Source organism: Glycine max, chromosome 8, assembly GCF_000004515.6.
Source record: "Glycine max cultivar Williams 82 chromosome 8, Glycine_max_v4.0, whole genome shotgun sequence".
NCBI classification, from domain to species: Eukaryota; Viridiplantae; Streptophyta; class Magnoliopsida; order Fabales; family Fabaceae; genus Glycine; species Glycine max.
Window position 1 is genome coordinate 43,303,668 of NC_038244.2, and position 27,347 is coordinate 43,331,014.

At 28.8% G+C, this 27,347-nt stretch overlaps 3 protein-coding genes across 7 annotated transcripts; all 3 read left to right on the forward strand.

Annotated features, from left to right (window-relative positions):
* Positions 1-357: 357 nt before the first annotated feature.
* Positions 358-10,881, forward strand: LOC100804246 (WRKY transcription factor 6). Its single transcript, XM_006586511.4, has 7 exons — positions 358-469; positions 6,055-6,194; positions 6,290-6,388; positions 6,714-6,854; positions 7,163-7,510; positions 8,104-8,217; positions 10,324-10,881. The coding sequence occupies exons 1-7, from the start codon at positions 358-360 to the stop codon at positions 10,879-10,881; spliced, it is 1,512 nt and encodes a 503-aa protein (XP_006586574.3).
* A 3,107-nt stretch (positions 10,882-13,988) lies between these two features.
* LOC102663890 (uncharacterized) lies at positions 13,989-17,417 on the forward strand. Of its 5 annotated transcripts, none has more exons than XM_006586035.4 (4): positions 13,989-14,334; positions 15,030-15,730; positions 16,115-16,218; positions 16,370-17,417. In XM_006586035.4, exons 1-2 carry the CDS (start codon positions 14,266-14,268, stop codon positions 15,681-15,683), a joined length of 723 nt encoding a protein of 240 aa, XP_006586098.1. In that variant the 5' UTR covers positions 13,989-14,265; the 3' UTR covers positions 15,684-15,730; positions 16,115-16,218; positions 16,370-17,417. The 5 variants fall into 5 exon arrangements, with proteins under 5 accessions (XP_006586098.1, XP_006586101.1, XP_040860686.1 ...); XM_006586038.4 differs by having other exon boundaries at positions 15,102-15,730; XM_041004752.1 differs by having other exon boundaries at positions 15,030-16,218.
* Positions 17,418-21,104: 3,687 nt separating this feature from the next.
* LOC100795224 (uncharacterized) lies at positions 21,105-22,522 on the forward strand. Its single transcript, XM_003532095.5, has 2 exons — positions 21,105-21,348; positions 21,898-22,522. Exons 1-2 carry the CDS (start codon positions 21,256-21,258, stop codon positions 22,120-22,122), a joined length of 318 nt encoding a protein of 105 aa, XP_003532143.1. The 5' UTR covers positions 21,105-21,255; the 3' UTR covers positions 22,123-22,522.
* The last annotated feature ends 4,825 nt before the right edge of the window (positions 22,523-27,347 follow it).

Consider the following 27,347-nt stretch of genomic DNA (forward strand, 5'->3'; position numbering starts at 1 on the left):
TAAAACCCTATTCACACGCAGATGAAATGCTGAAAACCCAGACAATTTTTCTGATTTTGCAAAAAATTTCACCGAATATCTCATTGGAAAAAATGAAACGACAATTCATGCGACTCTTGATCGGTAAATGATCACAGAATCGCGAACAATTCGAAAAATTAAAAACACAAAAAAATATCGGAAAAATGATTTTTCTTTAAAAAAAACATCTAGCGAAAACAATTGGAGAAAACCACGTAAAGGAATTTAAATGAGAAAATTGTCCCTAAGAGAAATAGATTTCTAATGATCAGGGAAGAATCGTGAAATGGATACGAATCAAAAGATCTAAGTTGAAATTTCAACAGATCGAGAGAGATGATAGAGAAGGAACCTGAGAAGAAGAATAAGAAGAGTGAGAAAGTGAGGGAATCAACGGCGATGGCCGGAGCTGAGTCGACGGTGGCGCGAGATGGACTCGCCGGTGAGTGTAAGATGAGATCTAACGATTAACGAATAAGAAACTGAGAAACTGAAAAATGAGAGAAGAGAAGAAGTGCTGTCGTTTTGTCCTTTTGTTTTGTTTTTATGGGATCTCACTGTCCTAATCCTTTGGGCTTTCTGGCCCAGTTAAGCCAACCCGTAACTTTAAGCCCGGCACCTAAACCAGATTCGTTGACCTTCTTGACCCAAACAAAAGACTCGTGCAAAAAAAAAAAAAACTAGAGCCAGATTCAACTATAAAACGAAATTAAATAATAATAATTAAAACTATGGAAAGAAACCCGTTATTCTCAGTTAATTTTTTTTTATGATAAAAAGTACATGTGCCTTAATTATTTATTTTACTTTTTTTTTTTAAAAAAGGAAAGGATAAACCCATAATAGAGGCCATGCAACCCCTATACAAACCCTTAATTATTTCTTTATGTATTTTAGTATACTAGGTTCACTTGTCTGTATTTAGGTAACAACAAACTACAAATAAATATTTTAAGGGGTAGATATGAAGATAATTTTTTTGTAATTGTATATATATCAAATGAACAATTAAATATTAAATGTATAAATTTTGAAGATTTGATGTTGAACCACTTCAAATTTATAATACAAATTAATTAAATGATTATTAGGAGGTAGAAGGGGTCAAATACTAAATTCCTTAATTATGAAGTCTATCACACCCTTTCTAATACAACACTCCTTTATACTCCTGAAAATTTTCAAAATTAAGAAAATTTAATAAATCTAAACATAAATTTGTAATGATACCTTTTTTTTTTTACAAAATTTATAATGGTCATTATACCTAGTGCACTAATATAAGATCCATTGGAATGTAAAAGTTGAATCACAACCTTCTGGTTTGAAACTTTGACGTTTTGCTGGTTAAGCCAACACTAATTAGATTAATAAACAATAAAAAAAAAGTGACATAGAAGACTATGAATTAATTAAAATCAACCGCTAACCTAATGCCTTACACTCCCCCGCATATGCATCTACAAGCATAAATTTGACCGTAACCAATACTATTGATTATGATTTAGCGAAAACGAAATGAGTTATAACATTAATTGGATTTGACCTACTACATATAGAGTGCAGGGTCAATGGGGAACCAAAACAAAAAAACAAAAACCTTTATTTGACATGATCAACAATATAAAATAAAACTTGTTTGGCTGAAGAAGCCTATGAATACATTTATAGTCCATCTAATTTAGAGTTTTTATTTTTATTTTCTGTGTTTGATTTTTTTAATTCTTATAAATTATATTTATTTTGTTTTTTTTTTAATTAAACTGATTTAAATAATATTTTTTTACTTTTCAAAAAATATTGTCTAAAACAGACAAAAATTGCAGGATGAAAAGTAAAAAAATTAAAATATGTTTTTATTCCTAATAAATATTTAAATTTTATAATTGTTATTTGATAAATTTTTTCTTTCAGTTTTTAATAAAATAATAATTTTATTTTTTATTTTAATACTTTTTTTAGTTCCCAATAAACTATCAAATTTTATATTTGTTTCTTGATATTTTTTTTTTTTGGTATTTGTCTTTTTAATAACAATTTACATGAATCTGAACGTGAAAATCATAGCTATTTGTCGAATATTTGTCGAATGTCTCAACTTGGAGTGATGATTGGATTAGGACCTGGCAATATTTAACTTTCTTGAAAATTTATCAGTAGTATAGATAATTAAGGTGGATTTAGTTAGTACGGAGTCACCTTCATTGTTCCATTTACTTAATAATTCTTCCTGATTTTCTCCTCTCCATGTGGGTATAACTACTAAATTGTAATGAAAAAGAAATTGATGTTATACAGAATGATATTTGAAGAAGTATTCTATTGATGACTTTGAAAATTCACTAAAAAAATTTCTTTCCATTCTCTTTGAAGTCCTAAATTTCATATAGTAGAAATTTAAAATTCGTGACGATAAAACTAAGAGTCATAAAGTAAAATTTTTAAACAGTTCATTAACATTAATTTTTTTTATTGGTAAATATTAATTGTTATCATATATAATATTTTATTGGTAAATACTATTTTTATTAGTAAAAGGAATTTAAACTTACCACATTTCCTTCATTTCTTTTCCCTCCAATTCGAACCCACATTAAAATGAATTAAATGATATCATATATAATATTTTAGAATAGAGAAGTATATTTTTTTTAAAAAACATTAAAGGATATAGGACAATACTGTTTTTAGTATAAACCTCAAGTATTATTAGAGTTGAATAAGGTAGGACTACTGTATGCACAACAAAACTCAAAGGAAAGGTCAATTATATTTTTTTCTAAAAAATTAAAAATTCTACAAATGAATTTTATTAGTAACTTTATTTTACTAGAAAAATGAAAGTTAGTTATGAAACGAAAATTTTGAAAAATCTATCATCAAGATTTAATGATCTCAAAATTAGCGAGAAAAAAGAAAATTTGGGATACTAATTCATTAGATTTTAAGTCATGACTTATCTACAAATTATGAATTATCTAAAGGCTTGTTACACTACTGTAATAACTCGTATAATTAAGAACTTGAAATTCTTATTCCACATTATAAATATCGGATTCTATTTTATCATTTTCAACTCACTATTTATTCGAGTGTCAAAGTCCTACCCTTTTCCAGTGATACATGTAGTTAGCTCTAGATTCTGGTAAGTATAATTTTTAAATATGATACTGATTTTATGCAAGTGTATAATTCATATCGATCTTTATTGGATCCTCTTCTTGGCATTAATTCCTCCATTGATAGATCCCTTATAGTATTAGTTCTCCAATTAACCGTCTTATGAAAAAATCTTGTGTACATCTCCATAGATCTTTAATCCACTTTATTTTTTATGTAACAAATATTCATACTGTACAGATAGATATATACTTTTCAAAATTCATCACTCAACCCTCCCAATTCATCCTTCAAATCCATAGCATTAATTTGGAAATTGTGGTTTTCTTATTTTTGCAAGAAAATGTGGTTTCTTAAACCACTATTTTCCTTCCATTTTTTTATCAACCAAAGAAAAACTGATAAATTGTGGGCATCAGAAATGCCACTGAAAAAACAAAGTACTATTTTCCTTCTATATTCAACCTTTGAGATCAAGTTGTGAGTGTGCCCTACGTGCAGTCTTAGAGAATAAGGAAGCAAAGTAAGTCGTCAACATGGTTGACCGACGAGCAGTTGGCTCCTCTTAACCTTGACGTACATGGTAACTAAGCCAAAGTCCATGCTCATGAATATTGTCGAATCTTGAATACTTCATCCTATGTATGCTTCTAAAGGAATACACTTTACTAATGATTTATTTCATATGTAATCTTGTTTTTAACATGTGCTTCACATAGTGTGATTTATCTTTTTTTTTTTTAGATGATGATATTGATATAAAGCAATAGTTTTCGCTGTCGCAACTAAACTTTGTCAAATATTATGAACGCACACAAGATAAATATTTCTTTTACAACACGATTTATTTCATATCTAAGAATTAATAAGAATTTGAACTCTCTACCTCTTAACTAAATAATACAAACCGTTAATTTTGTTAATTTAGTTAATGAAAGTCATTGGTTGTTCTAGTCTAAAAGCATGCACATGCAGATGATAAAGTACATTTAGGATTTCCAACAACTTTTCCCTTTCTTTGTTTGGGTGCGCACTTGTCTCTCATTTAATAGCTAAAAAATAATTATTAATTTTGATATAGAAAGAGATTGATAGGTTTTTGCCTAAGACTGAAAACATTTCGAGTCAAATTAAAATTTTAAGTTTCAAGTTTGATTTTAAAAAATAAGAAAAATATGTTTATATTTAACACTCATTTATTTAATATGCTCAAATTCAAAAATTAGGATTGACTTGTAAGGAAAATATGGAAATTAAACTTAACTTCCTTAACTCATTTATAATTTCATTAAATCATCAAAAATTTATAATTTCATTATTTCTTCTTAATAATTCTTAAACTTATTTCAATGTTATTAATTATTTATTATAAAAAATAATTTTAGTAAACATTTTCATATTAGAAATGGGATAAAAGTATAAAAAATATATTTGAAGATAAAATATGAAATGATAAATTTTTTAGATAACATTATATTGCAATTTAAGTATAACAGTTATATATTTTTCTATTATATATAAACGAGTTTTTAATGTCAAGCCTAATTATAAAGTTTGATTTTATTCATATATATAATTGACTTTAAAGACAACCATAGAGTTATTATTGAATTGAGGTTGAATAGTCCAGCTTAAATATATTAATTATTTATGTTAAAGCATTTTGCATACACATAATATAGGGATCAAATTCTAATTTAATATATTTTTATGGGAAGCAAATTCTAATTTAATATTTATCTAAATATTTACCAACCATATGGAACTTCATTGGTATTAAAGCTTGTGTGTTGTCTACGACGGAATATGGTGCCATTGAGGAGGAGAGGCTGAAAACAATCCTGGAATGGCGTTGCCGTCGACGGTGGCGACAGTGATGGCATGGGGAGGGTTAGGTGTTTGGTTAAAGGGTAGGAGAGTAAATTGCATAATAATTTGAAAAAGACTAAATGCTAAAAATGGAAACCATGTGCCAACAATTACAAGTAAACAATTTGAGCCATTGAATATTTAATTAATGAATATATATTTATCGGTTGTAAAATATTTCTCCACCTTAGACTGAGTCAAATGGTAAATGGGGTAAACAATGCGATGAAAAAAAAGAAGAAAATAAATAAAAGAATATAATACTCTCTTCAATTAATAATTGTTGTTTTAAATTATTTTATATAAACCTAAATAAATAAATAAAATAACAATTATGTAAAATTAATCTTATTATTATTAATTTATTTTAGTTATAAGTAAAAAAATAATTAATATCGTATTAAAAAATTAAAATAATAATAATTTTGAAATAATGTTTTTCTTTTTGATAAATATTAATGAGACAGAGAATAATATAATAAAAAAAAACAGGTTGCTGCACTGAATTTTGAGAATTTCGAAGTCAGATTTGTCTTTCTACAACTATATTACTATAAAACTGTGTCTGAAACACCCGTGGTTACAATTTTCTTAGTATATTTCTGATTGTAGCCCTATGGGAAACTGCCACGTGGACATTATTACGCACCATCTTACCTCATTTTCCAAATCTTTAATATTAATAATAACGAATGCTCATATCACATAATATTTGGTCTTAGTCCAATCCATCTTTGTTGCCGAGTCTATTGCATCTCATTATCTCTGACTTCAACCCTTCTCTCTCTTCACATCTTCATTTAACAAGTTATGGGAAGAATAATAATAATAATAAGTAGACATAGGACTCTTCTTTGATACTGATTCAACCACTTTCTTTGTCCCCAAGAAACTTAATTTCTTGTTGTAATTCTATATATACCCAAACCTAGCTCATTCACACTCCTTCCATAAGTGCAAATACAAAGTAGTACTTCATTATTATGTATAAAAAATTAACTAGCAAAATGGAAGCTACCTGCAATGATATCTCTAATGTTGCAGTTACACAGTCTTCTCCAACGATGTCGTTTAATGGGAAACGACTTGTCGTGGATGAGATAGATTTCTTCGCAGAGAAGAAGAAGAAGAAGAAAAGTGAAGTTGATGATCAAATGGTGCATCACCAAATGGAGCTTCCTAATGTAGGCAAGCTTAATTATGAATTCTAATTTCTTTCTTTCTCTGGTTTTTACTGTATTAATTAATTATTTTAATTTTCTTCTTTGTTAATTTGTAGACTAGTTTAGATCTCCTTATTACAAATAGTACTTCAACGAGCAATAGATCAAATATGGAAGAAGAACTGTCCGAGGCAAAGGATAATACCAGAAATAAGGTAGTCTTCTTAATTTGTACCATGTATATAAGTTTTTAATTTTGTCAAAAATATAGCTTTTAAGATGAAAATTATTTGAGATATAATATAAGATTATTTATGTGTATTTACTCTACCGTTTAAGTTTTTTTTGGGATAATTAGTCTATGAGATAAATTTATATCAGAATAATTTTTTTCTTTCTTTTCTGGGTGCAGTTTGTAGTAGCTAGCTGAATTGCATCCCTTGTATTTACTTTACATCTTAAAGTTCAATTTTTCTGGGATAACTAGTTTATGACAGAGACTTATATCAGAATGATACTTTTCCCCTATTCTGGATACAGTTTGTAGCTATGCTATCTGAGTTGCAGGAGATGAATGCTGAAAATCAACGCTTGAGAGAGCTGGTTCATAATCTGAATAATAAGTACAATGCCCTGCACAAGGATCTTATGAAACTTACGCATAAACAACATGAAAATGAGGTAATTAATGCGTTTAAATTGTACTTTACGAAAACCAAAGATATACACTTACATATATATATATATATATAGTTCATGTGTGTAAGTAAAAATACTTTTTGTTTTGAAAAATAAAGACTATAAAATTAGATCATACCACTATATATATATATATACTATATCAAGATTAAAAGTTAGTTTTATAATTAACCGCATAAAAATATTAGTTGAATGTTTTTTTTATATTGATCATTCAAATATGATCTAATAAATTATATATAAATTCCCTCTACAGTTTCCAAATTGCTGACATTGTCGTTTTGATGTAGATTAATGGAGCCATAAAGGAGAATGATAAGAGAGATGATATGATTATTCCAAGGTCTTTGTTGGATATTGGAATTGCTACAAAGGAAGATCCTTCACAGCAACATTATTCAGAACGAAAACTGCAAGAAAGCAAAAACATTATTGACAAGTTGGATTCTGGAAAGGATAGTGAAAAATCTATGGTAGATCAGCATGAGAGTCCAGCTGATCACAAAGCTCTTTGGGGGTGGATCTCAACTGAAGCAACAAGATTGAGTTCTTTGAGGGATGTTGATCAAGCATCAGAAACCATGTCAATGATCAAGAAAGCTCGTGTATCAGTTCGTGCAAGAACAGATTCATCTATGGTTAGTATAAAATAAGTATTGGCTTGGTAGTAAAAGAGAAGGCTAGCTAGGAGGAAAAAGTTATGGATTTTATGTTTGTACTGACAAAAAAATTAATCATTAATAAATAATATTTGCCGATAAAAAAAGTATGAAATGAAATAAGTTACATATATAATTGAGTTCTTAAATTTTAACTTATTTCAACAATTATAGTTATAATAATGAGGAAACTTACAAAATAAACTCTAAGATGTCGTGTGAGTTACCAGATTTTCTCACCATATTACACACATGTGTACTAGATTCTCTTCAAATAAACGAAAATCCTTACAATATAACGTAAAAATGATGAATCATTTATTTATATATACGAACTGCATATATATTCCTATCCGTACCATGTTCTTGGTAACTAAAATGTAATAAATTCTTATTGGAATAAATGCTTAATTGATTTAATTGTTTATTGAAGCTAGCTAGCATGGCATTCGCTAACAAATCTAGAGCATTTTTTTGTATGTGAAGTTGCATTCTTTGAGTTAAAAATTTCTGGTCGATATATCTTATACCTGCTACTAGATATTAATTTTCTTTTCATCAATTCATGACAGATATCAGATGGATGTCAATGGAGAAAGTATGGACAGAAGATGGCAAAAGGGAATCCATGTCCGCGATCTTATTATCGTTGCTCAATGGGGACTGCTTGTCCAGTTCGGAAGCAAGTATACACTCTCGATCTCGATCTATCAACTCTTTATGAAAATTTATTTACTTTGTTTTTGGAAAGATTAGGCTAAAATGCAAACAACCCACTCCAATCGTAGGTTACTAGCAGAAAACTACATGTGATTTAAGATTACTCAATTTGATTCCGTGAACTTACCAATCTGCACATAAGATATTGGTTCTCGCTAATCGATGTCCTTAAAATATTATTTAAGAAACAAAAATAAAAAAATATTTATTATGGAAATCACAAAAGAACTTACAAAAAAATCATAAATAACATGATTTTTTACATTCTAATAAAAAATTTATTTTAACCAATATTCAAAGAATTTGCCTAATAAATTTAATTCTTCTAGCATTTGAAATACTAATAAAAAAAAAACTTGAATACTCGACAAGTTTAAGGTGTTGAGTTATATAGTGTTAAATCACATGAGACTTGAATTTAATTAGTGTAAATCACATGAGTTATATAGTAATAAATTTATTGTTGTTAGAATGTGTTGATTGTTTGCCAAGCATACTAAAATGTCTAAGTAATAAGAATTTAGAAGTTTAAGTGTCGATTTTCATATGAATTTTGTTTTGTACTTGTATTGGATAATTTCCGATTTATAAAAATAAAAGATGAGATGAGCTAAAAGAAACAGTAACTAGAATAATAGATATTACTAAGAGACAAAATATATAATAGAAAATTCAATGAGATGAGAATACTAGGACTTAACATGTCTTATTTGTTTAAGATGTATTATTTTGATTTTTCTCTATCAATTAGGTAAACTTTTTTTATCCACATCTATTAGAATACTTGTCCCTGATGTCTCACGATGACAAGTCTATCTTACGTATCTATCTCCCACGTGTCTTTGAAAAGACTCAATAGATAAAATACATAAAGTTCTAATTCTAGATGTTTGTTTTGATGCATGGACATAATGCAATTACTCTATGTCTAACAATAATTTTATTAAGATACATCTTCCTTTTAGTTCTATTAAAATTATCCTCTATCAACCGATTAATCCCTAAAATTGATGCATATAAGACATTCCTTGTATTTCTACTAAGGATTATCCTCTGTCGAGCACCTAACCCATAAAGATGATGCAAGGATGAGTGATACGTGAAATTAAAATAAGAAAGGATAATAGGAAAGAAAACACATGTTTGCATTGATAGATATGAAGCATATAATACATCTTTCGGCTTTTTAGGCCTGTTAGACCCTAATGAAGGGTTTAGCCTCTCATAGTCATAAGAGACCTTACACTTGAAGGGGGTATATAGAATTGATGGAGGAGAAGGGATGAAGAAGGGAATAGAAAACAATGGAAGAAAAGAAGGAATTCCCTAAGGAAGAATTTTTAGGTTTTAAGTGTGTATTAGAGTGCTCTGAGACTCGGTATGTCTTTTTTCCTTGGCTTGACCCTCTTTTTATAGTTGCTGGAGTGGACTTGGACTACGTACTTGCGCTAAGCCTGCGCTACTCGCTTAACGCGGGTGCTTGTATTCACGCTAAGTTTGTGTTGCTCGCTTAGCACGAGTGTCTGTATTTACACTTAGCACACCTCTTCTTGCTTAGCGCCAATGCATGTCTTTGCGCTGAGCGCGCGCTACACATCTTGGATTGGGACTCATGCCAAAATCTTCCTTTTTCATATTTTTGTTATTTTCTACATCTTTTTTACTTTTAATCCTTCTTTTTCATATTTGCAAACCATAAATAAGAAAAACATCAATTCTTAATAATTAAGCATAAATAACTACTAAATAATTATTTTTAAGGTTATTTTCATTATAAATAAACAATTCATATTTAATCGTTATCAGAACAAGAGTACTCATTTAGTCTCTAACAATAGGCTATTTACGAAAGAAAATATTTGCCATGTGTAGGATAAGTTTTGAACTAGTTGTGACATTATTATTGAGACATATTAGTATATTACAAATAAAATTTGAGATCCATATTAAAAAAGAAAAAAAATTGTGAAGCCACTTGACTATTAAAGAATTTTTTACAAAGAATATATGATTTGCATCTCTACCAAGAAGTTGCACCAATATTTAACTAGTGGACTGATGTTTCTTTAAAGGTACAAAGGAGTGCTGAGGATCAAAGTGTATTGATCACAACATATGAAGGACAGCATAATCATGTACTCCCTCCCACTGCCAAGGCAATGGCATCCACCACATCAGCAGTTACATCAATGCTTCTTTCAGGATCAATGCTAAGCTCAGATGGCCTTATTCACCCAAACATATTGGAAAGTACTGCAGCACTTTCATGCTCACAGAACACAGCAGCAACCCTCTCAGCTTCAGCTCCATTTCCAACAATAACTTTGGATCTCACTCAAAGTGCTACCAATAATTCCTCACAGCTACTACAAGGAGCACCACAAGATAACCAACATAGCCTCCTTTCCCCAGTTTTGGCTCAGAAGTTTATGTCATCAGCTACAAACATTTTTGACCAGGGAACAGAAACTGCTTCATTTGTGGACACGGTAAATGCAGCAACAGCTGCTATCACTGCGGACCCGAAATTCAGTGCAGCTCTTATGGCTGCCATAACATCTATTATTGGAGGTTCACATTCAAACATTAATGGTACTAGTGGAGATATCCAACATGGCAATAACAATTAAGACTAAATAATTGTAATTATGAGTGTAATTTGGTTTTAGAATAAGATAATAAAATGAGTAATGTCATGTCCTCTCTTCTTCTTCTTCATGTACGATTATGCTTTGCCTTATAGTCTTCTCACTTAGTCTGCTTTATGCTGCATCATATGTATAGTTTATTTGCTTAGTCTGTATGGTCTGATGCTTCATCCGTTTTGGTTCACTCTGATTATATTGTCTTATTGTTAAGTCTGATTCATATACGATATTCTAACATGGTATCAAGAGCTTCATTGATCTTTATATATAGAGCAAGATCGATATTGACCAGGGCAGCACCTTGAAGGTCACATAAAACATTCTGAAGAACAGTTTCAGCCACTTCGAAGTAGAATTCAGCAGCATGAAAATCACTAACAACTTCTTGAAAGCCGCATCCAACACTGTGAGGAACAGGTTGAGAGCATAGCATTGATAGGTATATATATATTGAAGATTTACATATTTGATATATCACTATTCCAAGTCCTGGTTCGAGCTAGTGATATCATGATACATATAGTCAATAGAAAAACTCTTAAAGTAGACACAAACCCAACATATTATCGTAAGACACAATTAATAAGAATTTTACAACTAATAAAATAAAATAAATAAAAAATCAGTATATCAAGTAAAGTTAAATATGATAATCTTTCTGTTTTATTTTATAATCTTCTTCCTAATTTTTTTGCTAAATTGCATTGAAATTATACAAAGGATTATAATTCAAATTTAGAAAATAAAATTTAAATTTCAAAATAATATATTTTGGTGGTGTAAAATTGTAGAGTATTTTATTTTAAATAATAAATTTATTAATATAAATAAAACACGTTGATTTTAAGTAATCATAAGACTTTATTACCGTTGAATTTATAATTTTAATTTTTAGAATACAATTTTAATTAGGATTAATAAATATTACTGTAGTGTTAATATTCAATATAATGTATTTATAAAAGAAAGACATATTCAGTTTATATAATATATCCAAAGTTTAAAATTGAAATCAAACTATAGTTATAATTAAAAAGTTAAAAAATTATTAGAATAATAATTATAAATAAAAAGTTAAAATTAAGAAAAAAAATTCTCGGTGTGAAGTCACATACTATTTAAGGTGTAGCATGTTTTAGCTTTTAACTTTTTTTCATAATTTTTTATTTTTAAAAATTATTAATTATTTATAATTATAATTAGAATAAAGCCTCGCTTCACTTTTTTGAATCTATTGCTATATTTTTTTTATCCATTTATGCATCTCATGTACTTTATAAAATCAAATTTCTATGAAAATTATTCGACTTACCTTAAACATCAATAAAAACATGAATATTATATATTAACAAAATAATTTTAAAGAAATTTTTATTTCAATTTATTTCCATTATAATTAATTTATTTAAATTAGGTGTTTAATTGTTTATATAATTTAAATTATGTATTCTTTTATAATGTTGTTTGTGTACGTGATTAAACTTGTTCATATCATAAAAAAGAAAATATTACTAATATACTTTTTGAAATATTTTTATATTGGTAAAAATTTATTATAAAGAACAAAATTTTGTAAGTTTTATTTTTTTATTTAATAAATTTAGATCTTTGATTTTACAAAAAATCAGAAAGAAGATTAAAAAAAATAAAAAGAATATCAAATTTAATTTTACTTGACATCCTGATTTTTTTTATTAGTTATGGAATTCTTATTGATTACCTATGAATAATGTATTAGGTTTGTTTCTACCTAAAAAAATTTCCCGTGGATATTAAAGAACAATGTTTTAAAGTAGTACAATACGCCGTGTGTGTTTCGATCGTGTGCTGCATCATTTTTTATTTTATTAAAAAATTAACTAAATCGGCAAGTTTTGATGAAAAAGTATCATTTTCAATTTGTTTAATTAAAGTTTATTTAACTAAATTTTATATCAAAGGTTATGTTTCAAATAAAAATATAATCACCATTAAAATAAAAATAAAATAAAATATTAAAATAATAATAATTAATGTAAATAACAAAAGAAAAGTACTATTGAACTTGAAAATTGTCACAATTATTTGAGAAAAAAATAATATTATCACACAAAATAAATAAAAATAGTATGAAATACTTACTCGACAGAAGCAAATCCTGCTAACAACGTGATTCTATGTCTGGTATATTTATAAATTGAAAAAAAATAATTAATTTAATATTTTTATTTGTCTAAAACAATGTGCATGTAAATTATTTCTGTCTTCAAATTTAGAATTGATGGTTTCAAATTGAGTGATTTACAGTTTTATTTCTTTTTTAAAATTTAAATGATCTTAATAAATAAAAATTCAAAATTAAATTAAAAAGATAATGAAATTTATTAAGTATTTATATTACAGTATTGTTGCTATAAAAAATTATTTGATGTAACATTAATATTATTATGCTTTCATCTACATTTGTATCCAATGAATTAATGAAATATGAAATATAGATTTTATATTTATAAAACACCACGTAATGAGTGTAATTAATAATGTTTAGAATAAATTGATTATCATTAATTTTAGTAATTATCATTATTATATGATTATTTTGTACCCAATTTATTTAAAAAATTTAAATATTATATATATATATATATATATATATATATATATTTGCTATACATTAACGATTATTATATTTAAGAAAACTTAAATTCATATAAATATTATATTATATTTGTACCCATTTAAATTTGATTGCTTTAAAATATGTTGTAAAAAAATAATTGAAAATAAGGACTTTTAAAATATATAGAAAATTTGAAAAAAATTATATAAAATGATTATCAAGGATAAAAATTAAGGGATAAAATAATATTATTACTATATAATGTATGTATATTTATCAATTTCCACATAGTATAATTTATATTTTTATATCTATTTTTTAGAATATATGTTATAAAAAAAAGTTTTTAAAATCTTAATTAACTAACAAAATCATTTCATACTTATGATGAGAGAGGAAGAAAAATATATCTATTCTCACATTTTTAAAATCTTAATTAATATCTTAATTAATCAAAAGTAAAATGAGATAAAAATGGAAGGAAAGGAAACATCAGCGCGCGCCAGTTGCTTCCTCTCCCTCATTCTCACTGCTTCATAAATTCACTCTCTGAAATTTCTTACATTCTCAAAAACGACAAGAAAACCAAGGATTGCGATTCTCTCCAAAACGACACTCGCAAGTATTGCGTTTCATCACCGGTAAACCTTTCTTCTCCAAAACGAAAAAAACGCCCAAAATTCTGAAAATGGATAGCTCAAAAGCCTCTGAATTGGCAATGGATTTCCCTCAATATCGTCGATCCCAATTGAGTAGCAACACTTACCATGCTCTCATTCACCTCCTCTCTCACATTTCTGCGTACAACGCTTCAATTCAACCCCTCAACATTCCCGGTATGTCTTTCAACTTCAAAACCCTACCTTTTTTATTTCTACAGTGTTTTTTTTTTTATTTATTACTATGCACTTCTACGAACTGGATATCAGTGTTGTTAATTAGCGGAACGAACGCTATAGATGTAGTAGCGGGTTTCGCCGTTAATGCGATTGCGACGGCGCCGTGTTGCGGAGGCGCGTGGGCGTTTAGGGTTAGTGTGGTTTGGGTCTTCGGGTCTCCGTGCAAAGTAGCCCTTATGTGGAGAATGTGTTTGAAATTGCCAAAGTAGCACTTTTAAACTTAGTCATGTGACTATTTAGAGATAATAATAGTAGTAATACTTCAAAACAATTTACTCACTGATTTTGGCTTCCTTACTTTTAAACTAAACCCGACATTTTCAGTTTATTTGAGTTTTTGGTACATTAATTCTCAAAGGGTACTTTTTCGTTAAAAAAATATTTTAATTTTTCAAGTTGACATTTGGATTAGTAATTCAAGTTTGAAGCTTTTTTTTATTTGAATGTTGTTTCAATTCAGTGTTTTTTTAATTTTTGGTAAATACTAAATAGAAATCAAAAGGGTTAGGAATTGGAGTTTAAGATCAGGTTTTTGGTTATGGTTCAATTTGCTGTTAGTTTCAATTTAATGTGTTGTTCTCATCTTTATTTACCACTCTCTTAAAAAAGGCTATTTTTATCCCTGTTTTAAGATAATGGCAGCGGTAGAATGGATTAAGAAAACCAGGAAAAAGAATGTTGATTCTGATTTTTTGGATCCCAAGGATCCTATAGGCCCGAAGGATATATTGGAGGTCCAGGAAACCATTGAGGGGGTTGGAGACAAGGATATGGATTTTACTTCCAACAAGATGGTCCTAGATGATATAGTGCATATGATGGGAATAGAGGACATGTCTACCCAAGCAAATGGTTTTGATAAGGAGCAGAAGCTAATGATTGAGTTTGAGCAGGTTATGAAAGGAACTGAAAATCTTATTTGTGATAGTGGTTTAATCCCCCTGAATTTGGGATTAGATAAGACACACAATGATGGTGGTGAAGCTGAGCCGATGGATTACCAAGTAGAAATGGAAGAGGGAGAAATTTCTGGAGACTTGGGAATAGATGGCAATTCATTTGATGTGGCTTCTGCAGATGCTTTAATTTTAGAACAGATGGAAGTAGATGAGTTTCAGAAGCCTGAAAATGTAACTGGAAACATGGTATATCCTTCTAAGATTGGGAATCAAGAAAAGGAAAAGGGCTATGACTCTAAATCTTCTTTGGTAAATGCACTTCAAGATGAGAATAATAGTGGAACTGTGGAAGTAGCAAGAGAGGGATTGTATGCGGAGTTGAAGTAGCAATTTCAAAAGAAACTAAAGAATGTCAGAAGGAAGATAAAACAAAGGTATTCTTCTAATATTATTGTTAATTTTTCTTCTTGATGTTGTATTATTGTTCTTAACTTGTGATCACGTTAAACTTCATTTTATTTTCATTACTTTCAATTATTTCTTAGTATGTACCACCAATGATGATTTAAAGATTTTGATCCAATGATTTTCATTTTGTGATATTTAGTTAAGTTCAAAATATTTTAGGCTAGCATTGCAATGTTTTACACAGTTCCCCTCCCTTTTCCCTAACCAATTAAAAAAACAAATGTGATCACATTTTAGGCTAGCATTTTCATCTTGTTGTATAGCAAGAACCAGGAAAAAATTACAAGGTCTTGTATTGATTTTGAAATTGCGGCCATGTACTCACTTTGCTCGTCACTCTTGCATGAAAGGGGATGATTGCCCATTTGATCACCAGCTCTCAAAATATCCTTGTTCCAATTTTGTGTCCAAAGGCTCTTGTTATAGAGGTGATGCTTGCTTATTTTCTCACCAGGTATCACTTCCTATGCGACTTGATTTCAATTCTTTTTAATGGCTGTGCTAATGGACTTAATATAAACTTGATATCAGTTTTAATTTTTATATACGTGCATCTGAACTGTATAACTATTCTCACAGATTAAAATGGGAATTTAATGATTCAGGTACCAACCAAAGAAGATATCCCTACACCTTCAAATATGTGCAGACCTGAGTTGTCTCCACTTCTGTACGGAAATGCAAATTGGAGCACACCACTTAACAACAATCATGGCTCTAGTTCTGTCCAGAAAAACCACTCTAGTAATTCTGCGGGAAATCATCCTTCCACCAGTGTTGAACATAAGGTGACAAACACTGTACAGAAACAGCCAAGACCACCTAAAAGAATTAGTTTCATCAATCTTGCAAAATTATCACCCAGCCTTAGTTCACTGAAACAAAGCACAGTAACGACCAAGGAAAGTCCTGTTCAAATTGGGACCGTGAAGAGTAAAGTGTATCTCACAAAACTCAAAACAAGGTGGACATTCCTAAGAAATTGCCAACTGTGACACCTAAGGGAATAAACTTTCTTTCTTTTGGCAAAGGCTCTGTCTGCAGTTTTAAAAATGTGAATAGGGAAAATGGCATCAAGTTGCCTCAGTTATTCAATTCTGGTTTGCCTGAGCAGGCAAAATCCTCACTAAATAAAGATGATTACAACAAAGCTAGTGACAGAACAAAACAAAATGTACCAGACTGATATATTCTTAAGTGAGATCTTAGGAAAAAAATCAATCTGTGGCAGAAGAAATGAAATCAAAGCTTCCAGAGAAAACCTCAGTAGATGTTTTTATGACGGATCACAGCTATAGTGAATCAGTTCAAGAGGGTAAAATGTCATTTGATAATTCTCAGAGTTCAAAAGGTCAAAAGGCACTCTTATCAACTCTAGCTTTTGCAGCTGAGCATGAATCTGACATTAAGATGAAATACCCTACTGGTGCTGAAAGAAATTTTTGTTGAAGTTTCAAAACAAGGCACTTCCCAATTTTGTAGAAGATAACCAGGTGGTAGTTTAGTTATGTGCGGAGCTGTAATCTTTCAGCAATATTACTCTCGAACCGTTTTTTTTTATTGGAATATATGATTGAACGTATATAATAGCACTCATTTACAGTCCATGGAGTATTAATGACAATTGTATATAATAGCAGTCATTTATACTCATCTTCCAAATTTCATTATATCTTCTCCCCATACTTTGTAGTTTTTTTCTAATAAAAAAATAAATCAACGCTTAAGTATACATCATGATTCTCTTCTCTCAACATATATTGCTGGTACTGCGGAGTGCAGGCACTTTTTGCATATTTACATAAATATTTTGATATTGGGGCATTAATTATGACAAAGGATACTTGCCAAGAATTTCCAAAGGTTTGGAAATTCGCAAAGTTGCTTCTTTCTCCACTTTTTCAACCGTTTAATGTGGATTGTGTAAACTATAATAACATGTACCAATTGTTAATAATAGTGAAGTTAAAAGAAAAGAAGAAAAAAAATCAATACAAACACACAAGAGACACGTTATGAACTTGTATATAAAAATATCAAACACCTGAAGGTTGACACAACTATGCATGTAGTCAAAATGCACTTACTGTACCAAAGTAAAATAAAATAACTGTTGTATCTGCCGAACCATAGTATTCAGCTCCACCTGGTCATGATTATGGCTCTTCTTTGTTTTTACACTTTTAACAATATATGGCGTCTACTGGAAACAAAATGTAAGTAGACTGCAAGATGGGTTATAAATCGTTTATGATTTAAGCTCACTCAAAAGCAATTAAACCCAAAAACCAATGGTATTTTGTGAAGAAGTAATCCTACCCGTACTATATTTAAGGAACGAAAAACATTTTTGAAGATAAATTTTTTTTGGTCAATTTTGGTCTTATTGTAAAATAATCAAACAACAAAAGTATTACCTCACTAGGATTCAAATATCAGAAGTTTTTATTAATATATTTTTATTATGAATAAAATTTTGAAGTATTTTTTTAACTAAAAGCTATCAAACTACTTTAGTTTTTTAATTTTATTCTCACTAATTGATTATTTTAAATTCAAACTCGGCTATTAAAAATAACTTCGTATCTTTTGTAACTTTACTGTATATATTTACATAATATAAATGAAATAGATTACCCTAAATTCATTAACATTTAAAATATATAACTTATTTTCAATATTCATTATAATTTAAATATAATCAACTATTAAAATATTTTTTATAGCTAATTCAAATATACATCATGTTGTTCATATGATCCAGTCTGGAGTGATAAGATCTCAAAGTCAGAAGCCAATGATTCGGGAGTTATCTGTTATGTTGAATAGCTCAGATTGGAGAGCCTTTATTATACACGTTCATAGGAAAGCTAATAGTTGTGCAGATTTCCTTGCCAACTTAGGACATGAGTTTAATTTTTTCTTTATTGTTATTGATGTTATTCCACCTCTGTTAGCCTTGTATGTGGCAGCTGATGCTAGAGGTAGAGGATGTTTCTTCCTCTTTTTTTTGCTGAATGTGATGCTCGAGGATGTGATTTCACCCATTTGATGAGTTATTAATTTAATTTCCCTTCATTATCAAAAAATAAATATATAACTAATAATATATATATCATGTTATTAATTTAATTTCCCTTCGTTAATTGGATTTAGTCCCTACTATTAGAAAAGCAATTCTCGCAGCTTTTAATTAAAAAGACATGTTGGATGTTGCAAAATAAATTCATATCTAAATTAATTTAGACATATTTTTCAATTATATACGTTTAATTATTTAAATTTTTTATTTTAAAACAAATAGGCCCTTGCTTGATGCACCATGGCTCAAAGCAGTGAATGGCTTTACTCCTTTCTTCATGTAACCTTGTGTAGAGGGCCAAATATATGATCATGACATATAACAACTCCAGTGCATTATTGGTTCATATTATGAATGCATCTACTTTCCCTTCTTTGAGAAGCCACTTGAGTTTATGCATCTTTTACATGGCATGCATGATGGCAATAATGCCACTTCATTGACTCCTTTTTTATGGTCCCCCCTTCCTTTGTACTCTCCCAACCAAGAAAAAAAAAGGACTAATAAAGCGCAATTAACAGCATAAACCATAGGGTGAAACAATTCTTTCAAATTCGTTGTGTTATTTATTGTGCTTGTACAAAGGAGATGAGGTTACCCTAAAAATAGGGTGTTTTCACCATTTCTCTTGAATTGAATTAATTTTAAGGAGAAAAACGGATCGATCTTATCTCTTCAGTTTTACTTTTTGATCATTCTGTTGTTTGATTTGATAATCATGTCTAATACGATTTAATTTTTCACTATATATACTCATTTCATTTTATCCATTTTACTAGATGAATTGTTAGAACGCGTCTTCAGCACTTATACATATTGCTCAACATCCTCTATCTAGTGTGGTATTTCTTACTCGTATTCGATCGTAAATGCACTCCAACAACATAATAAACGAGAAGCAGAACATTTTATTGATATTTTAAAAATCTTCTAATAAAACATAATAATAGCTATATTCAAATATTTTCTAAATACACAGGAGATGTAGAAAAATAATACATGATAGAAATTAGAGAAATAAATGAAAGAATAAAAGAATGTTGACCTATACTTGCTTGTTCTTTCTCTCGTTTTCTTATTAACGTTTCATACGTATAAATAGTCCTTTGAAAGAAGAATGTCGAAGACTATGAACATAAGAAAAAGATGAATATTTTCCGGTGATTATTAATGTATGGATATGCATGTTGGATGGCCTCTTTTTAGTAGTAGAGTGCTTTTATTTATTTTGCAAACAGCTTTTGCATGGATTAGGTGTATTTGTGATTGTGCTTTTTCACGTTTTATGCAAGCACAACTCTATTGTAGCACAATTTTCTGTCTTACTAGTTTGATATACTAGAGTACACTTCATATATGTCCTTGATTCTTAACTTACACATGGAATTCTCACTTTTCTTTTAAAGACTTCATGCATGAGAAATATTGAATGACAACATTAGCTTGAGATAAGTCACCTTTCAACTATCTAAAATTCAAGCTATCATGTTTTTCACTTGATTTTGCACTCTTATCAACTTCATTAATCTAACAATGTATTCATCTAATCATCATTTAAACGTTATGAAATCATCAAAGCTTTTTAAATCCCTAACAACATTACATGATCACTTGCAATACTTTTTAAAGTTTAACATGTTACAAATTAAACTTTATGCAAGTCTAGCTCGTTTAAATTTACAGGTTTATTCTTCTTGTAAAACCCTAAAACCTTTTTTTAACCCAAAGAGTATGCTCAGATTAATTATGAGATATTAACTATTTAAGGAATTCAACTCTTTTAAAAGATAATTTTTTTATACGCACAAATATAGAAATCATATATTTAAAGAATGTATGATACCCACCGTAATTTATTGACGGCTAGACCCCACTATATTCTCTTGTTATTATCAACGAAAAAGTTCTTTGAAATTTACCAACAAAGAAATTCATTGTAACTCGTCTGCATTACTGAAAACCTCGTAGTTCATTGTAACAAGTTCACTAAAATAGCAAAAATTATTGTAATGATATCTTGGCATATTCATATATTAAAATCTACTTAATAATATAAAAAATAAAAAATAATGTCAACTAATATATTACAAATTTACAATAAACTTAGATGGATTCATAGGATTTACCTAGATTGAGATGGATACAAAATATAGGGGGCATATCCTATTCCTTCGAAGTATGCAGTGGTGTCCTATTCGATTGCATGAAGCGTCGCATGTCAACAACTGCACCACGTGCCTATCATTGGCTTCCACCTACAGACACGTCCCCACTCTATCCCAACTCCAATATTTTTTCTTTCTTTTCCCAACACAACATCATCGTCTCTCACTCTCTCTATCCAACAACATAAACATTTTTTTGCCAAAACAGTGAAACTCAAACACTAGTTAACACTACTCTCTCTCTATGGCTGGTGCCCAATTCCTCAATCTCCTCAACTCCTCTTCACGATCTTCCTTGGTCAAGCCCTCTAGGCCACTTCTCTACAACCCCATTAAGGTGTTTTATATATCCTTCACTTTTGTTGTCTCTTTGTTTGTGTTGTGTTTAGTTATTTTTAAAAAAAATTTAGCACCAAGTTCTATGACTATTTCTAGCTTTTTTATCTCTTTCTTTTTTAAGGAACTTGCTGTGGATATTACTTTCATGTGTAAGGTGGGAAAATTAAGTTGGAGAAAGAAAATGTTGGGTTTTGATTATTTTGAATTTCACTTTGTCCTTGGTTGAAATTGAGTGTTAAAAGTACTTGGTGGAAGGTTGCGTAGGAAGAGTATATGTATTAAGAAATTTTAATTTTATTTTAGTTTGCATGATTCTGTAGGAAAATAAGGGCTGAAAAGTGGATCAAAGTATCAAAACCCATGAGAAACCAATCATGCAATCTCTACTCAAATGGGGTTTGTTACAAAAAGTAATCGATCATGTAAAATGATGAATTTGGTGTAATTGGTGACATTGGAACTGCTTATTAAAGTGGTCATGAAATGCTGTGATTGATTTTGATTAATTACTTGTTATTGAATATGAATATATGAACATGCATGTTAGAATTATGGGCAAGCAAGCAAGGGAAAGCATAGCCGTTTGATGGAAGAGAGGGCACCTTCCACAGCAGAAGAATTTGAGAGGGTTGCAGAGGAGAAGAAGGCCAAGGAAGCTCAAAAGGGGGTGGCAAGTCAGAGTATTGGCAAGGCAATTGATGGTGCTGAAGAGGCTTCATTAGGTAAATCAAAGGTTGAATCAGTTAAGAATAGGTACAAAGGGCATGAATGAAAACTGCTGGGTTTGGTTACCACAGGAGGGGGTGATTAAACATACATATATATATGTATATATATATATATATGTGTATATATATATATATATATACATACATAGACACTCACACACACTTCTGTGCTAGCTGACTTTGAAACTGAGATATATAGCTGTTGTATATGCAGCCAGAGAATAAGGGAGTTTCTTATATTTCCAAAAAGCTTGTTTAATTGCCAGTGTTTTTGCAGCAGAAAGAGACCAAACAATTGAAAACCTTTAGTCTTTGTTTAGTTAATTCGTGTCGGGCTCATTGGATCTTGGAAAGTTTATGAATATCTATAGTATTGATTCATGAATATGTAACTAAGTTGGAATTCTGGGTTTGTGAGGCTTAAGCTGCATTATTTTGGTTCAATGATTGAGACTTCATTTATCATATTAGGCTTTACATACATGGTGTGGTATGGTAATAATTACTTCCCTTGAGATCAAGGGTTCAATCCCTATATTAGTATATATGGAAGAACATCTGTCAAGATTTAAATGAATTTCTCTATTTAAAATTATTAGTCTTTGTCTTTCGGTCAGGGAATAATACCCTCATGAATAATCATTAGGCTTTTTCATTCATAGGTTTAGTGCATATTTTATTATGTTTTGAAAAAACAAAAGGACATTCTAAGCCGAAGGTTAGTGATTTTGTTCTGTAGTTTATCATTATTTTAGTTGGTTATGTGTGTTGTTTTGTGTACCATTGGTGAATGTATGTTGTACTGCTGGTAGGGCATTCATTTCTAACTGAAGCAACCAAACACATGATCAGTAATTGCGCTTGGCATTCAATGTGGATAGCTTTTCTATTTTTTGGTGTTAAGACATAAAAGTATGAGAATTTGAGGCCATTGAACGAAACACCCCTCTTTTACTCTTTTTACTAGGATCTCTTAAGGGTGGTAGCAGGGTTAGATGTGTCTTTTATTGTGAAAGAAGGGCCAATGGGTCCCTCCATAAGTTATGTTCTTATCCAATTCCTTTGAGGTTGGAAGTTGTTATCCAATTTGGAAATTGGTTCAAAAGAGTGACCATCCCCACACGACTTGCACGGCACCGCAACAAGTAAAGCAGTGGACCAAAAAATAGATTGACTACTTTGATTAAAATACAATTCATGGCATGCATACTCTTGTTATTTCTCCATACAAATATAGGAGGATTACGCACATTTAGAAAAGAACTTTGTTAAATAAACATAAGTGGATTAGTTGGATCTTATAAATAAGAATGAAACTAGGATTAGGGTGTATAGGAAGACAAAACAGGTTCTCATTTTTCCTCTAATGTTTAGTTTCGATTTTTTTTTTTTTTTTTTTGGAAAATAGGTGTTTTGAAACAGTTGAGATAAAGTGAAGGAAGCAAAAGAAAAATGAATTTGAATTGGAAAAAAGTGAAAGGAAAAAATGTCAAATGTTAAGAAGACAGTCCTAAGGGCATTCCTTAGGAAAATAAAAAGGAAAAAGTTTTTGCTAGGATGCATATAAATGAATTTAAATGCGTTTTCATATAATTTTTCATTAGAAACTTTCTTTTTTTAATTCTTTAACCAGTTAGGACATTGGTTAGCAAGATAAAAAAAACTTGTTTTTCAAAAAAAATTCCTTCACTTTCTCTTTAACTAAATAAAAGACAGGGTTAAATGTGTTTAGTCTTTATAAATATAGAAAAGTTCATTTGTAGTCCCTTTGTCTTATATGGCTAAAATATAGGACGAGTCTTTTATCTTATTTTTTGTTTTAAATTAGTACTCTAATTTTTATAAATTTTAAAATGGTCACCTTATTTAATTCATGAAAAAATAATTCTTTCAAAATATTGATCATTTTTAATTTTCAAACACGATTTTAAATCTATTTTTTTCATTTATTCAAGACGTAAGATTGTCTGACATTAGATTTCTAAATTTTTAATTGCTCATGAGATTTACTTTTTTATATATTTTTTACATTTTCTTTATGTCTTTTTTTGTCATAACATTAATTGGTTTGTATAATTTGTATGAAGATGAATCTAATAAGATAAATTTTACGTCTTAAATCAATAAAAATAATTTAAAATTATGCTAAAAATTGAAAATAAATAAATCTTTAAAAGGATTAACTTGTAATAAATTAAATAAGAAAATTATTTTAGAACTTTTAAAATTTAGGAAGAGCAATTCAAAATTAAAAAATAAATTAAGAGATCATTTATATATTTTAGTCGTTTATTGACTCTATTATTAACTAAAGTTAATGGTGATTTAATTTTTTACCGTAAAAATTACTATGAAATGTGAATTATAGATTATGAAAAAATTTGTCACATTTTGTAATTTATAATTTACATTTTATAGTAGTTTTTTAACACCAAAAATTAAATCAATGTTAATGCTAATTGAAGGAGTTAGTAACAGGATTTAATTGTTACACATTTTATAAAATGATGGACTCAAACTAAAAATATCTTTAACCCTTAAAGAAAATATACTTTTATTTATGTTTTCTTTTCTAAGCATCGAGGTTCATTTCCAAAGTTCACTAATATATTCCGAGTTTGCTTAGAGATGAAAATGGAGCGAGATAGATATAGGTAATACATTCATATATATGAGTATCTATACATATATTTATTAAAACAAGTTTTAAATAAAAATAAATATTTCTAATCATATATTTATACTAAAAATAGTTTTGTAGCATATATTTATATTAAAAATATTTTATTTTGAATTACTTTTTACATTAAAAATAAAGCAGAACAATTTATTTGTATAATATCAAGAGTATTTAAATAATTTCAAAGTGGATTTGTAAGTACGGATACTTTATCATCCATCTTAATAAATGATTATTTTTTTGCATTTAACTAATAGTTTTATATGTAAGTTCGAACTCTAGTCTTTGGTTAAGTGATCCATCCGGTCCTTTCTAATATTCATTATTAATCTACATATAACAAGTTTCTTTTTACAAATATTTGTTGGTAGAGATGTTTTTGTCTTCCCTAAAGTAGAGGTTCTTCTATAAGAAAAATATAAAGAAAAACGTGAAAATAGAAATAAAAACACAAAAGTGTAATATAGTATCTATTTTTATATTATTCTGTGATTTATATCTTAAAGTAGAGGTTCTTTCTATATAAAATAACGAAAAAATAGAAACAGAAACCCAAAAGTGTAATAAGTATCTTTGATATTATTCTTTAAGATTTATATAAAAATAGAAAAATAAAGTGAAATAATGTGTCTATTTTGGAAATGTTCTCGCAAATTTATCTCAATATTTCATAATATATTAAAGGTTTGCATGAATTGCTCATAAAAAATAATTTTAATTCAACTATACCAAAAATAAATATATGACATTGCACTTTCGTCTAAAATAAAAACAAAATGGTGTTAACGAAATTTTTTTATTTTTAATAGCAATGTTTTAACGAGAAAATGGCTTTCATTTTGCATTACTTTTTTTATTTTCTTTTACAAATATATAATTTGATAAGCCATTTACATTAATTTGTAATTTTGTATATCCTAATTATATTAATTATATTATTTTATTCCTTAAAATAGGATATAATATTAAAATTATGAAATTAATAATTATCGTTTAGACCATGCATGTTTTAACGAATAAACCATGGAGTCAATTCAATCAAACACCTTAGTTAGACCAAATCAAATTTTAGTTGTGACTAAGGATCATATTTTTTTAAAAAACTAATGTTAATTGTTAATGTATTAATTTTTGTTAGTAGAAAACATTGAACTAATGACTTATTTTTCTCTTTTATCCCTTTAATCACCAAATTAATCTTATAATTCTCACTTTAATGATCATATTAAATTGAATTATGATTTGTTTAATTTAATTGGATCCATTTAAATTGTGGAGTCAATCCAATCCAATTTGCATGTCCTAGTTGTGACTTATATCCTTTAAAACTTGAACATCAATAAACGATGACAAAGCTTCAATTATGAAGAGTTTGTTCAAAAGAATATAAAGATCTAAATGGAGACAAGGAAAGCTTACCTGGATACCCATGTAAGGTTAAGAGAAGATAAGAGATAATTATCAACTCAGGCAATTTCACAGCAATCAACTGTTAGCCGTTGCTTAGAAAAGTACAAGCTATCATTATCAGCGAGAGAACTAGCTAGAAATGTTTTTATCCATTTCTTAAATTTTATATAGAGGCTAGGATATTTTCTTAGAAATAAAAATTAAGTAATACAAAAGCATCCCAACACCAACAATTGATGAAGATTAATGGCTAGTATTGATGAAGATTAATGGCTAGTTTAGGTTGGAACTAGATATTTTCCTTTAAATTATCCTATACACAAATATGAACATAGTTTTTTTACCAAACAAATATAAACATAGTAAATATCAACATAAAGAAAATTAAATATTAAAATGAGTTTAATTTTAATAATTTGTCGGTGAAAAGATATATATAATCGTTTATTAGAAATTATTAGTATAATTTTTAGTTAATTATTATAGAAATTAATAAACTTATCATCCTCTAGATGCTATTATATAATTATATGATGATGTAAAAAAAAAATCTTTTATACTATATATTCTAATTAAATTCTATCCAAATATGCTAATAACTGTAAAACCTTATCCATTTGCTGAGATAACGTTTAGAAATTTCAAATTAAGAGTAATTTCATCGAGAATGATCATCAATGGCAGGCAAAACAATCAATTATCACAATGGACAATTGTGGCAGCCTCATGATATAAGAGTTAGGGCATATCAACTACTATTATCTGGTTGTTCTTATCGAATCAATTATCCGTGTTTCCACTACGCCCGTGTGTTATATTCAGATGGACCACATATCTGATGCTTATAGTCAAAATCAATCAAAGAAATTAGCACTCAATATGAACCACTAACTCAATAGCGTTTTTTGTGGTATATCTGTGGCATATTTCATAAGTCTTTACGCAATAAGTATGCTTCCCCAAACATAAAACTGTAATTAATGGCATCTTGTTCCTGGATCACAGGGTACATATCATTTAACTTTAGTTCACTTCATAAGGATCAAACTCATTTTTTTACAGGATGTGAGTTTAAATTCTATTATGTAAGAACTTTAATGGACAATTTATAAGTGTTTTTTGACCTTTAAAGCCTGTTTAATCCTTGTGAGTCCCTCAAATTCATTTACATAAAATTTA

Coding starts and splice junctions, on each gene's coding strand:
- LOC100804246 (XM_006586511.4), top strand. CDS start 358: ATGATAGAGAAGGAACCTGAGAAGAAGAATAAGAAGAGTGAGAAAGTG. Junction 6,855..7,162: donor ATAAACAACATGAAAATGAG/GTAATTAATGCG, acceptor GTTTTGATGTAG/ATTAATGGAGCCATAAAGGA. Junction 8,218..10,323: donor CTTGTCCAGTTCGGAAGCAA/GTATACACTCTC, acceptor GTTTCTTTAAAG/GTACAAAGGAGTGCTGAGGA.
- LOC102663890 (XM_041004752.1), top strand. CDS start 14,266: ATGCTCTCATTCACCTCCTCTCTCACATTTCTGCGTACAACGCTTCAA. Junction 14,335..15,029: donor TCAACCCCTCAACATTCCCG/GTATGTCTTTCA, acceptor CCCTGTTTTAAG/ATAATGGCAGCGGTAGAATG.
- LOC100795224 (XM_003532095.5), top strand. CDS start 21,256: ATGGCTGGTGCCCAATTCCTCAATCTCCTCAACTCCTCTTCACGATCT. Junction 21,349..21,897: donor TTCTCTACAACCCCATTAAG/GTGTTTTATATA, acceptor CATGCATGTTAG/AATTATGGGCAAGCAAGCAA.